General features: G+C 35.8%; 1 protein-coding gene across 2 annotated transcripts in view; it reads right to left on the bottom strand.

Moving 5' to 3' along the window:
- The window catches only part of cdh22 (cadherin 22), a 161,409-nt gene that overhangs the window by 43,280 nt on the left and 103,617 nt on the right, over window positions 1-14,512 (bottom strand). For both annotated transcript variants that reach the window (XM_005805248.2, XM_023325751.1), the window contains 3 exons: window positions 10,828-10,947; window positions 3,667-3,834; window positions 1,212-1,393 (listed from right to left, as the gene is read on the bottom strand). In XM_005805248.2, the coding sequence (XP_005805305.1) occupies window positions 1,212-1,393; window positions 3,667-3,834; window positions 10,828-10,947 (470 nt within the window). The remainder of the gene's footprint in view (window positions 1-1,211; window positions 1,394-3,666; window positions 3,835-10,827; window positions 10,948-14,512) is intronic.

Here is a 14,512-nt window from a genome sequence, read left to right on the forward strand (position 1 = left end):
ATTCTGTATCTGTGAGATACAGAATCAAGGCAGTACAGTACAGCCTTGTACTGTACTGAACATGAACGTGACGAAGTCATGGAAAGTTAATATACCTGATCCTGATGCAGAAAAATAAAAGTGAATTAAACTATATTGTTCTAAAATTAAATGCAATATGCTGATTGGGAGCACATACCTACTTCAAAGATATCACAGGTATAGATGTTTCATAAAATCGCCAACATTACCTGGACCCACATTACCAATGTTTTTAAAAACTTTATTCCCACATGACAGCACAATTATCCAAGTTGAAAAAAAAACAAAGAAAAAAAAAACTTTACACTTACTTTAAATGTCAAATTTAAAAAAATATGTGAAAACCTTTGCTATTGCATACAAGATCATTTATTTGAAAGCCTTTACACATCTTCACCAGGGATGGTGGCACTGTAATTTTTATACAGGAATTAGCATAGATTCCAAGACTGTTGGTGGCACTGTGCCAGTAGTGTGGGGAAAAGAAAGACTGTTTTTACCCCTGTTAAGGTATTTGACCATTGCTTACAGCTCATTTTTTGCCTTTAGGTAATGCTCACGGCAACAAATCTAATCTAGTTAATAAAGTTAATGGTTTAATAGCAAAAAATCCCTGAAGTAAGCATATTTTACCCTTTATAACTGACACTGCTTCATAATGTATTGAACACAGTCTGGGCTTTTTTCATGATTCACTGGAACATGTAGTTTCCCATTATCCTTTCTAGAGATAATCACTTTCCTACTAATTCAATAATATCAGTAAGTTGCTTTTCTTTTATTCATGTGAAGATAATGTGTACTTTGTGTATATTATTAATAACATTAGACACAGGATTTAAAAGCAACATGGTGGTTGCTGTTTATGTCTAATTACTGCAAATCTTACTTCGTCCTCTCCCAGTACAAAACCATTCTTGCAAATAATGAATAATAAGACATTACAAAAAAATCATCCTATATGGTATTGTTAGCAGAAACTACAATAGGCAGAAATATCACTAGAATGTGAATAAAATCATGTTCCTATGTAATATAGTCTATAAATAAGACATATTACAACTAATAGGAATTTTCTCATTAATTTTACTAGCACACATGAAAAATGCCTACATCATGTTCCTTTCATTTAAAATAAAACCAGTAGTAAACAGAAACACTGCAGCAGAACTGCTTTAATTCAGATGTACCTTTTTGATGGAGACAACAGCTTCCTGTGTTTCAACATCTGTAGTGACCTTGAAGAGATCTCCTTCGTCAATGATCAGATAGCTCATATCTGTGTTCTCCCCCATGTCTGCATCAGTAGCAATGACGCGCCCAACCGGTGTCCCCACAGCTGCCCCTTCTGACACCGAAAACTGGTACATCTCTGGTAGAGGGAGGAGGTGGCCGGAGGGAGAAAGCATATACATCTCGTATTGATGGCATTATATAAAACACCACAAAAAAGAATGAAGGTGCAAATGTTATGCAGAAATGAAGAGGAAAGCACCAGAATTAGAAGAGTTTGATAGTCATAGGCAGGCTATCAAGAGTAGTTGATGGAGGGAGTAAATAGCTTTAATAAATAAGAAAAATGACTGAGAAAAGAAAGAAAATAGGATCATACCAATGATACCAATGACATGTTAAGACATGCAAATTTTGGTTAATAACATCCATCTTAAAGCTTTATTTAGCTTAGGCATTTTTTTTACCAGTCCTATATATTTTCCATTTGGTATTATAAAATAATTGCTTCAGAGTGTGCTTTTATATTTTGCCAGACTAAACCCAATAATTCTGCTAAAATGTCAAGAGTGTGCAATAAAAATGTATAATTTCTTCCACTGATCATTATGAACTAGATAAACAGCAGGAAGATGAAATATGATTGTTACAGGAACAGAAGACATCTGAGATCTTACATACATCATACTGTATGTCATCCTTTTGTGTAACTGATTTATAGAACTGTATTCCAGATTCTGTTTCCCAACATTCAGCAGTGGAGGCACTATAAGTCTGCAGGGCTTATCACTCTGACTGAGTAAATATGATTTACTGAGATGAAAAAAGTGATTCATACACAAATATGAAAAGGTGTGTGAATACATATCACTCACTGTCAAATAGACTGCTTGCACATTGGCTTAATCAAATGTAATACTATTTATAGGGTTAAAGTGCTAGTTTATCTAAAAAAATTTAATGCAAAATAAATTAAATAATATCCAGAAAGAAAAGTACAATGTTTTGGTAAATGCATTTTCTTTCCTTTAAGGATGAGACATATACAGTATTAGAAAAGTGAATTGCTTCTACAAATGTACACGTCTATAAAAATATGATGTGTATTTTTATACACATCATATCATATAATGATGTGCATAAAATAGTATTTTTATAATGATTAGTATAAAAATATGATTTACCAATAGACTCATAGATTTTTTATTAAAAATATGGAATGGGGGTGTGCTGTGGTGGCGCAGGGGTTAAGCACAACCCACATGAGGAGGCTTTAGTCCTCGACGTGGCTGTTGCAGGTTCGATTCCCGCCGTGGCAACCTTTGCCGCATGTCTTCCCCCTTCTCTCATTACCCACTTTCCTGTCAATTAACTATCAAATAAAGGCCACTAGAGCCAATAAAACCTTTAAAAAAAAAAAAAAAAAAAAAAATATGGAATGACAACATTTTGAGAGCACATTCAGATAATGCCACTAAAATTATATCAGCATTATAGGTGATTACAAAGTACAGTAGTTTTTAAGTATGAAGTAGAGAGAAAATGATTAATGGTTTTCAATTGTGTTTAAAAATAAAGCCTCTTTTATTATAAGCCCTTAACATAATCCAGTATTTACTTCAGTCTGTTAGTAGGACTATTATTAGTTGTGCTCTCTTCATACAAGTAAGCCGTAAATTATTCACTGTTGAGTTTTGGAAAAGATATGAATGATAAATGCAAATACTTTAATACATTGTTTGATTATCTTTTCTCTTTCTTCTCCAACAAGAAAAAAAAATCCATATCTCTGCCATAATTATGAATAGTTTTGGACTTAACTGTGTGTGAGAAAGAAGAAAAATTTAAAATAAAAATAAAAAAGAGTAGGAGTACTAGGGGTGTTTGCCAAAAGCCATGTAGTAGACACAGCAAACATGTGAAAGAACACAGTCTGGTCAGATGAGACTGAAATTAAACTTTTGGCCAAGATGAGAAAATCTGTGTTGAGAGAAACTAACAGTGCTCTTCATCCTGAACACTCACAACCAAATACCAATAAGATTTGGGAGAGGTTTCACAAAATAGGAAATAGTTCAAGGGGTATTTTGCAAGGTCTTGTACATGACATGTTTTAAAAAAGTATATAGATAAATAAGCAGTTATGCCGATCAATTCTCCACCATTGTTATGACACCTTTTTGTGGGGCTGAAATGGCCCATAAATTTAATTTAAGCGATTTTTCCCAGGCCCCTCATGAAACTACCTATTGGTGTCAATGGCCTGCAGGTTTTCACATTGTCTTTTTATTATGCTCTCATTTCTCTTTCCAGAGAAAAGTCAGTCAGCTATTTCCAACTGCTTTCTTTTCTCCTCCTACACGACCATCTCTTTTAAAGTCTAAAGTAAGAGAATGTGCGGGAAACACTCACTCTGTGGAAAGCGTGGTGGGTTGTCATTAACGTCTGTGATCACTATGGTCACCGTGGTGGAGCCGGAGAGACCACCCATTTGTCCTGCCATGTCTGTTGCCTTGACGACCAACTCATAACGATCCTGTGTCTCGCGGTCCAAATCTGCTACTGCTGTCATGATTATTCCTAATGATTGAGAGAGATTGAAAGCAAAAGACAGAGGGATAAGTTGAATAGTTAGTCAATGAGGCCAGAAAAGGTTACATTAGTTGTTAGCTTAAGCAGTAACATGTTATAGTGTTTTTTTTTTGCTTGTTTTTTTTCTTTTTTTGGGGGGGTGGGGGGTGGGGGGGGTCAGTCTGAGTATCCATTTCTACTCAATTGTGTATTAAAAGATGTAAACATCAGACCCAAAAATATTTAAAGTTTCTAAGAGCATGAAATGAAGTTCCCAAAAAATTAGGGTTGTGTATCTGTACTGTTGTTATTAGCTAGTCATCATTTAGCTAACAATACCTGTATACACCCTGTGCATGCAAAATGATAATAAAGTCAGTCTAAGTCTAAGTCTATCCAACAGCATTACTCAACTCAGTCGGTTAGTTTGGGGAAAAAACTGTGCAAAGTTCTTTGCGTTTTGCTGGTTTGCTGCCATGATTCTAGCAGCTCCTGCGTAACTCTGCACAGCAGCAGCAAGTCTCTGTCACTGCCGCACAGCTGTAAATCCAGCGCGAGCGTCTCAAGGTTCATGTTGCATTTGTACGCGGCTCAGAAAAACAGGTTGCGACGTGTTAACAAAGGATTAAACAGTTTTAACTGCTGAAAAAGGTGACACGGATATGGGCAGTGCGGAAACCCCTACTGTATCAAATATTACAGTATTTGATACAGCAGGGTATCAAACTACTGTATCAAGTAGTTTGATACCCTACTACTTGAGGGTATCAAGTATATGTTATTCCTATACAGAGAGTTATAGGAATAACAGAGAGTTATTTCTATAACTTTCTGTTATAGAACTACCAGAGAGTTGGCTACTCTAAGGTAAAAACAACAAACAGCTTGCCCCCAATGCCCACCCATGCCGTCGGGCCAGGCATGCTGTATGCAAATAGGTTGCTTACATTTTTTTTAATTAGTTGCATAGGCAACATGCAAAATATAAATAAAGCAAACCAGACTTTTCCAAAAATAATATGTAGTTGCATTTCATTCAAGCTGCAGTATATAACATTAATAAAAAATATGTTTTCTCTTTATTTATTAAAGCTCTCACCATGTTGAGACGGTTTGTTATGAGACAGATAATCTGTGAAAAGATTAATCTCCTCCACCTCCTCCCTGAGCAACTATTGCTAGCTAAAGTAATACAACATTCAGGCCAAAAACAACCAATCAGATCTAGGAGGAGGGTGATAGCGCTGTCAATCAACCTCACTCACTGCTGTGCTAAAGGGAGAGAAACAACTTTTTGTTACAGGAAAACTGTTTATCTGCCATAATAGCTATGCTAGCTAGACTTAGCATTCACAACAGACTGTTTTAGCTGCAGCATAGCACAGAGCAAGGGGGAGGAAGGATGAGCAGCCACATGAGACTGTGATTAATAATCACAATCTCATGTGATTGGGATTATCACACGAGATTATGACAGTCAGAAGCCTTCTGCTTCTCACTGGTTGTTTCTAGATAGCACTGGGAGAAGGCAGAGACAATAAATATTTCAGAGATTATCTCTCATGCCATACTTTCACCACATAATGGCAGTTTTAACAAATATGTAAAAATATATATTTTTTATAAAAGTTACATACTGCAGCTTTAATTTCACCAAGGAGAAGACGGGTCTGGAGGGAAGTCGTAACATATCTGTAATTTAAATGCAAGTTAAGGTAAAAGGCTGTCTTTTTATTTAACCTGCTTTCTCTACAACAATAATTTAAAATTTGAATGTGGAACCTGGACATGTAAAGCTGATGTACTAAATGTACTTTTATTTCTAAGTAGGTATGTGAAGAATGTGTTTCTTTGATTTTTAAGGGGCATCTTTTTAGTTTGATAAAGAAGTATTAATGAATGTATTACTTGTAAAAAAAACTACACTGTTCATAAATTGGCTTATAACTATAAAGTTTGGAAATGCAGGACATGTAATGTAGTTCTGTTGTTGGTTTGAACCTAGATTTGAGGGCAGGGAGTTTTCTTGTGGCTGTGTGATCTTAAGTGAGGTGTGAAAATGGTTTTGTGCTTTTGCACTCAGTTGATGCAAAGACTTGCTGAAGAATATATTCATGTGGAGCCTACTCATGTAAATTTGTTTTACTGAATGTTTTTATTATTTTTTTTTAAAAACAGAATAATCCTGAGCCACCAGCTGCAAAAGCTGCTTCTGCTCATCTGCTCCTTGTCAATGCATAACAAGGCAGTGTCTCTGTCAAAATTATGGCACAAATGAGACCTGCTTCATATAGAAAAAAACCCATCTATTTCCGATGCAATTTATTTCATCATGCTCCAGCAATTAATTAACCTTGATCAAAAATATTGGCATTAATTTTTTGTCTACAAAAATGTGATGTACAACAGAAAAAATCAAGAACAAGTTCCCAGAGCAGAAATTTCTGAGAAAATCATCAGTTTTAATTATTGGAAAATAAGAAGTCATGAAGAAACCATTCTAGTTCTTTTAAAGGGGTCTTTAAAATGTTAACTTTATTTTTACTGTTTTGCAGTGTGGGGGAAACCCACATACCATCTTTGATTGGCTGGTCTTTTGCTATTGATCTCGGTCAATAAGCTGCTGATTTGAATAGAAGCTATAACTATCAAACACAACATTAGAAGCTAAGAGAGAAGAAAAGAGAATTTTCCAGTTGGTATACTGTTGTGCAGCTGCAAACTTTCTCCAGAGTTTATGTACAAAGGACTCTTTAGTAACAGCAAGAGAGCAGCAGATAATAGGACCACTTAGATAACCGGATGCACTTTAAGTCTGCAGGAAAACTTTTCAGTTTTTCATGGAGTGACTTTCAGAACTTTTTCTGTTTTCTAAACACAATTATTATACATAGCACTAAATATTATTTTGTGAAATGTACTTAAAACTTATGTGATGGATTTGAAAGGCTTTGTTGTCCATCGCATGGTTAAGTCTGTTCCACTGCACTCTACATGGAACCTGTCACATGAAGCGTGAAATTCTGCATGACACTTTCGGCACACAGATCAGGGTCTGCCCAGCCCTGCACTGTGTCACTGCGGCTGGGTTGAGTACGCTATGACAGTGACCGGGTGGGTCTTGTCTCAGACAGCATTCAGATGTGGGTAAAATCCATGTACCAGTCACCAGATCCACATCACACTCAGAGGAGATGACTGCACATGCACCAGTTCTGCACTATGCTGGGATCATGACCCTCCCTGACACCTGGAAAAATCTCTGATCCAGTTCAGGTCAGGGTCAATTCGGCCAAAAAATGAAATAAGAATTCTGTATCTGTGCCACATTTGGGCCAAATGCAATATATTTATACCACTTGTGTGATTAGGCATGATTTAATGACACTGAAGTTCAGGGTTCACAAATGACCCCATGACAAAGGCTCACAAGACAGAAGCTCATAGTTTTATTGAAACAAGAGACAAAAGCTTAAAACGTATAAGCCATAACCATATACGCCAGTCAAAAGAAAAGAAAAGGTGTCTACACACATTTCCAATAACATCTGTTGACAGTCAATGCTGTGGTGTGGGGCTATAACAAAGTAATGTGAATGAACAGCATTAATTAACATCCCTGGGTATCTCATAATAGGAACATGTCAACATTCAAATGGCAATATCTTCTTCAGTTTATTTAGTTCTTTATGTTTGACATCTTTAGAAAACGTAGAATCCACACTTTCATAATCTGTAAATAACGTGTTCCTGGTTTTGTCATGGTCAGTCACAAGTGCTGAAGCAGCTCAGTTATTCTTCAGATGAGCTGAATGGGAGAGGGCTTGTCACATTTGGTGCTCTGCCCATAAACCATTTTATGGCTTAGTTGTAATAAAATGAATAATATATATGGATAGAATAAAAGCATGGCAATTCCATCCTGAATAGCATTACAACTCTTCTGTGGTGGTAAGAGCACCCTTAGCCTAGGAAGTTAATATCCAGAAAGCATGTAAGGAATATAGTGTACTTTTTTAATACTGGGGAAGCATTTAAGGCCAGCCTGTGCAGTGGTGTGATGTTAGAACTGGTTCCTTAAAAGGTTGGGTCTCTGCTGGAGGATTTCTATGAGGAGTTTGAATGTTCTCCTTGTGCATGCGTGGGTTTTCTCAGGATACTTCTCCTCCTACAGTCCAAAACTATGCATGTTAATTTAAGATTTTAAAATGACCTATGGTGTGAGTTTGTGTGTACAGTTGATGACATCTACGTGTGTCTGTCCTGTAGTCAACTAACACCATCTCCTTGATGTACTCCAACCCTTCACCACTGACAGGACAGCACAGATTTGCATGCAGAAAAGATAAGTGAGGGTGAGCTGAGTTTTAGATAGGAGTCTAAGCCAGAACATTTTTTTTATTGTTGTTGGGGAGGGGGGAATACACTCTGCCATGCAACTAGCTGATGCCAGCCACCTTTAGTGCTGGGCCATGTTCCTACTACTACTTAAGATAAAGTACATGCAGTAGTATAACTTAGAAGAAACAAATCATGGTTCTTTTTTTTTCTTCAATTGTCTGTTTTCATCAGAGAAACTGAGAGTCTAATTCCATGTTCTTACAGCTGTTCTGCAGTTTGGGCTTTTACAGCCAATATAAAAATTGAAAAGAGGCTGTTTTAAGACTGAGATGTCAGCTTCCCTTTTATGGCTGTCACAGTACCATTACTTTGGCCTCTGTGCATAGAAACTGATGATCCATACACAGTGTATTGCTGCATTCACATTTTCATAGGCAGTGCCATTTTGCTTTGATGTTGCTGCAGACAAATGTGGCATAGACAAAACTGAGATAACTCATTTACCTCTAAAAAAAATCGAATATAAACAGAACGTCTTTTTTCCTTTTTATGCGGTTTCTTGTCTTTCAGTGTGTTGAAAAAAATGGAAGATTCATACAGCAATACTTTCCTTGTATGAATATTGACCTTCATTTTGCCCATTATCCTGTCTCTTAATAGAAAGCAACTTTTTAGTCGTGTGTGTAAATGATGCGACGAAGTGGAATGGTAGTTGTGAACAGGGAAGTGGAACAAACCATCCAGTCTTCCAGCTTATCCCACCAAGGTAGAGTCATTTATCATCCAGGCACCCAGGTGGACCAAATCAAAGTAGTGGACACCAAAAAAGGAATCATTAAGACTTCAGAGCGTTCCCCTCGGGAGGGTATTCTAAAGTAGCACCATGCAAAGTTTCAACTGCAAGTCTGTATAGGCCATGTTATAATGATCTATAAGTTCCAGTTCTCAAGGGAGATGGCAAATTTTCCATATATAGACATGATGAAATGTTTCATCAACTGAAAATAAATGCAGAAATATAGTCAGTAATATAGAATAGTAGACTTCAGTGTAATCTTAATGTTTACTTAAACCAATCAGCTTAAAGCATTTTTTAAAGTTTTACGTATGTCCTTATCTCCAAGCAATAAGAGGGGTCTGTGCAATGGTCATATACTTGTATATTTTGTTGGAGTTTTGTAAATTTACTTATTTCTGTTATTCTATTGTCTGTGTCATTCACTTGCATTTTATTATTCTGAGTATGATGCCATTACAAGTGAATTTATCACTGTGGGATCAATACAGTTCAAGTCTAGTACAGTATCTCAAACAAGCTGCTTAAATAATTAATTTCTAAAGTTCAAATGAAATTTAGATTTACAAAAAACAAAGCTTTGGACTTCCAAGTTGTATTTAATGGAGCATTATTTGAAGATAAAGTTTGTAGGAGATAAAGTCGAAAAATTGGGAGTATAGGACTCCAGCAACTTTCAAGTCTAGAATGCCTAAAACTGTGACAGAGGCAAACTTTCAGAGTTGGAGTTTTTCCCATACATCTACAACTGAGGACAGAAAAATAATGTGTTAATTTTATGCCAGTTGAAATGTGGGACACACTTTCAAAATACCTCTTTGTTTATATTTTCAATAAACTGATTTTTTTTTTCAACAAACTCTTGGGGATTGTCAATATGTTTATTGTGCAAATTTGAGATTAGTCATTTTTTTGTCAGTGAGTTCACCCTTAGAACTCTCCCATGTATGCCATTTTTAAATTTTTTTTATTTTTATTTTTTTTCTCATTGTTGAAGCATGAATACTGACCTCAAATATGGAAAGTGAGGCCATAGTTGCTTTAGATGTTTGTGGTTCTTTTCTAACCTCCTGAATAAGTCATTTGAGTGCCCTCAATGTAACTTTGGAAGGCTGATGACTCCTGGGAAGCTTTTACGGCTCTTACTGTTTGTTGGAGTCTCAAAGCCTTAAAATGGCTTTGTAACTCTTTCTGGACTGATAGATATCAATGACTTTGTTTCTGACCTGTTCTTAAACATGTTTTCTTTTATTCAAGTGAAAATTATCTTGTTTATAACTTTTATGCCAATTTGATATTGTCTAACAGGTTTGATTTAAGCACTGTCCTGAACCCACTAGTCTACCAGTAAAGCAGGCCCTGGTGTGGGTAGATAAACTGAACCAAAGACATTTGAATAATGACAATTAATTTGTCACTTAACAACAGTCAAGTTTTTTTTGGGTAGCTTTTTCTTCCAATACATCTTATTATTTGAAAACAGATATTTTCAATAAACACAGATTATTGTTGTTTGAGTTTAAAATTAGTTTGAGATTATATATAAACATATATATTATATAAACATTAAAGACAAAAAGCAAAAACAGATGAATTTCATACAGATGCAAATAATTTTACACTCCATATCTAACAATTGACACGTATGGTGTTACGTTTTGCAAAATTTACACAGCATGGTATTGCTAGTCACTGGAATGGACCTTCTTGGCAAGAATTGTATAGTAATACACAACCAGTTGATTTCATGGTTTAGGCTATGATCTTGAACATTTTGGTCTGTGAAAATTAAGCTGATACTTAAGAACCCAGCACAGGAAAAAAAAATAAATAAATAAAAAGCAGATTTTGGAGTTTCTTCTTACCAGTATGTCTATCAACAGTGAAGAACTTTTCTCCATCCAGTACACTGTAAACCACTCTTGCACTGCTGCCGTATGTAGGGTCGTCAGCGTCTGAAGCAGTAACCTTCATGACAGACGTTCCTGTAGAAGACAGACAGCATAATGTAAAAATAAAAATGGCAATGGAGGCTCCAGAGCCAGAAACCCACTAGGGACTAGTCCTGAATCATAAATCAGTGCAGGCTAGAGTCAAACTTGTTTTAGATTTGTCTTTGTGAGGACAAATGGAGGCTTGAGAACTTTTGAACACACTGGTGAAGTAGAGCTGTTCAGCATAGACAGATATGGTTTAGGCTTAGTTTGGTTTAAGTGAATGTTTGGTGGAACATTTATGGATAAGCAAAAGTTGATAGCTAAAAGGTGATCTATTCATATAAATAAAAAGTCATGTGTTTAATTTTGTAAACCTACCAGCATTTGCATTCATACTTATTTCATACTTTTGATATCAATACATTTGTGGGTTATGATAGGAGTAAACAAATTCAGCCTTTCTGCACATAATTTCCGTTACAAGTATTTTGAAGTTTCAAATTACCTTTTCACAATGCATGTGCATGTGAGCCACAACATTACTAAGATTTTTTTTTTCTTTTCATCTGCACAGACGGCCTCACAGAGGACAGCAAACATGGAGTTTTCTGTCAACATCTTCAAAGACTCTCACAAGCTTCATAGATCTGGATCAAACAACATCTGATTACCAGCACTTAGGCAAAAAAAGCAGAATTTTTTGTACAAGACATCAGGGTGTGTGGCGTAGTTTTTTTTTTTCCCCCCCCATCATTATTTTACACTCAGTGCGATATTTTTGTCTCCAGTGTGCATGCACAAGCCTCTGGCAACAGATACGCAGGCACATCGTCTCATTTAGTCACACATTTTAGTTAAATCTCAGCCCAGAGCTTTGTAAACTTTAGGTTCCTAATTAGAATGGTAAGAAATGACTGCATATTTGTTTCCCATCTGAGCACATTTTTTTTTTTGCCTCTAAATATATTTGTAAAAGAAAAATGAAGGTAAAAAGAGGTAAAAAGGAAGATGTTTAGAGACGTCACAGGTCTTAAAGGACACAGAGTCCGTCTCTGTCTCCAATCATCTGGCCAATTCTATGGGTAATTACTGGCAGCTGGTGTTGTCCAATAAAGGTCACCATTGTAGCCCGTCTTAGAGCCCTGTCATGCTACTGTCCAGCTACATAATGACCATATGCTAATGATGCTAATTAGCAGGAAGTGTCAGAGCACTGTTTGTTTCCTGTCACTGAATGGAGTTCCTAAGGGGACTAGGGGGAAGGGGCACTGGATTACCATTAAGGTCAAGCAAGCCATTAAATCACATGCCTTGGATTACCACTCCAAGGTGCCTTCTGAACCACCGTTTTGTACCCTACTGTATGTAAAACGGCGCTTGCCAGTTTGCATGTTGCTTTGCATTAACTTTTTGGCCTGTATTGCCAAATGCATTGTGAAAGCTTCAGTAAAATGTGGATTCACTTGCAGAATTAATTTAAAATATTACTCATAAATATGCTGGTAAAAGGTTTTAATATGCATTTGAACCATAAATTATTAAAAAAAATAATGTAGCATTCCAGTTGAGAGATTAGGGAGGTATCATATTTTAATGGAAATATGAGACTGTAAAAGGTAAGGTATTTTCAATTCTGGCAAAAACCATAAATGTATCTCTTTTCTACTCTGCTGATTATTCTGCCCATGCTGCTATGGGTCTAGCAAAGCCATTTTATTCATAGGATTACTTGCTTATCTTAATTTTCCCAGGTAATACTCAGTTAGACATCGAGCTGTTTCTGGGTACTGCTGGCAGCAGCGTCAGATGGTATGAGAGAACTATAGAAATGTAAATGTTTCTTTGATGTGTTTATATTAACTGGAGAAAGAAATGAGTTTGGTTCCTGGATTCTTATTTAGTTTTAGGGTTCAAGAAAATTTTATGCAGGGAAAGTCATTACTTAGAGAATCTGCTGGCAGCACTAATGGAATTTTAAGTGTTTATGAACTTGTATGAACTAATTCAAAATATATATATTTTTTACATATGGTGACTATACATACAGAAGGGAAACACATCTATTGTGGGGTTCACTATTTAAATGTAGGCTTTTCTCACAGCAGTAATAGAAATTATTTCTCTCAGATAAAGCAATGTGTATTCAAACTATAATGATTTAAATAAACCACAAACAAAACAGGGATTTCTTTTTTCGAGATGAATACACAGATGTTTTGGTTGATGTTTTTTCTTCTTTTGGTTCAGGTACGACAAAGTAAAAATAGTAACTGACTGTACATCATTGGAAATGTGATGATGGATGCATTTTTACATTAAGGTCTTTAATTAGTGAACATTGATGGAAAACATACATGCAATCCATTTATGATTTGCAACACCAATGTTAAGAGACAAGCCAAATACCACTTTTATGATTTCTTTAAGAATTTAATATTGAATCATTGTATCATTGTATATTTTTCTAAACAAAATTGTCCCCTTAGTTGCCTACAAAGCAAACCAAGATTTTGGGAACAATACTGGTGTTCACTGACTTTCCCAAAGCAATTTTGGAGGAAAACGACAGATTATATATGCCTGTCTCAATACATGTCCAATCACAATAAGCTTGGTCAGTCAAATGTGTGTTAACCTAAAATTAAGGCATTTCTAAGTGAAACATTGCAGGTCTTCATTTTTTGACCATTCTGAGAAAATATATTCCACTTAAAAAAAATATATGCATTTAGTCCAGTGTTACTGTGAAGTGAAACTTCAATGTGCAGCCTGCAAATATTTTTATTATTTGTGAGCATATCACCAGTCTTTCTCAAGGCCAACACACTCGCAGACCGCCATGCACCATTACACACAATATTCAATTTGAAAAAAGAAATAAAATAGCTGTCCTAACATGTAAGCTAGTCAACCTTTGGATGGTAGGAGGAAAGCACACAGAGAGCACAGTAGGGTCTACAGGAAAGACTCAGAAGGAACCCTCCCAGATCACAGAACTAATATCTGCAGCACAGGAATAGCTAAACTTTGGGATCCTTTTTATAATCAGAAATTATTAAAACTCTGTCTAGTTACAGACAACAAAATATGCAATTTTGTAACAGGTAAGGACCATTAAGTAAACCAAGATGGTTTAGAAATGTATCACACCATGATTTCCCTCAGCAGGAAGGACTAGACAGGGTTGCAATGGCTCTTTGCTGTGCAGCATTAATGAGGGTACAGCTTTGTTATTCATTAAATGTCCTAGCATAGTGGGTAAGTAATTGGGGGACAAATTCTTCACTAATCTCAACTTCTATCCACATTCTTTGTTAATATTTCTATAATTGTATCATTTATTTCTGTAAAGTGCTTACACCTCCCAAGGGTGGGTGGGATTAATATAAATTTAAACACAGTAAAGGAGCTAACAGTTTGCATAATTATTGTTTTTTGCAGTTTTGAAACCTTTCTAATATATCTTGTTTTCTTGAATTCAAAATTATTTCAACAGTTATGAAATGTCTTTGCTAGAATTTACAGCAGGGAAGCAGCAATTGTGTGTGTGAATGTGGGGTGTTTTTTTTTCCAGATATGTATTAATACTATATCTTTTATAGTATTTTTTATG

The sequence above is a fragment of the Xiphophorus maculatus genome, chromosome 20 (genome assembly GCF_002775205.1).
Source record: "Xiphophorus maculatus strain JP 163 A chromosome 20, X_maculatus-5.0-male, whole genome shotgun sequence".
Lineage (NCBI taxonomy): Eukaryota > Metazoa > Chordata > Actinopteri > Cyprinodontiformes > Poeciliidae > Xiphophorus > Xiphophorus maculatus.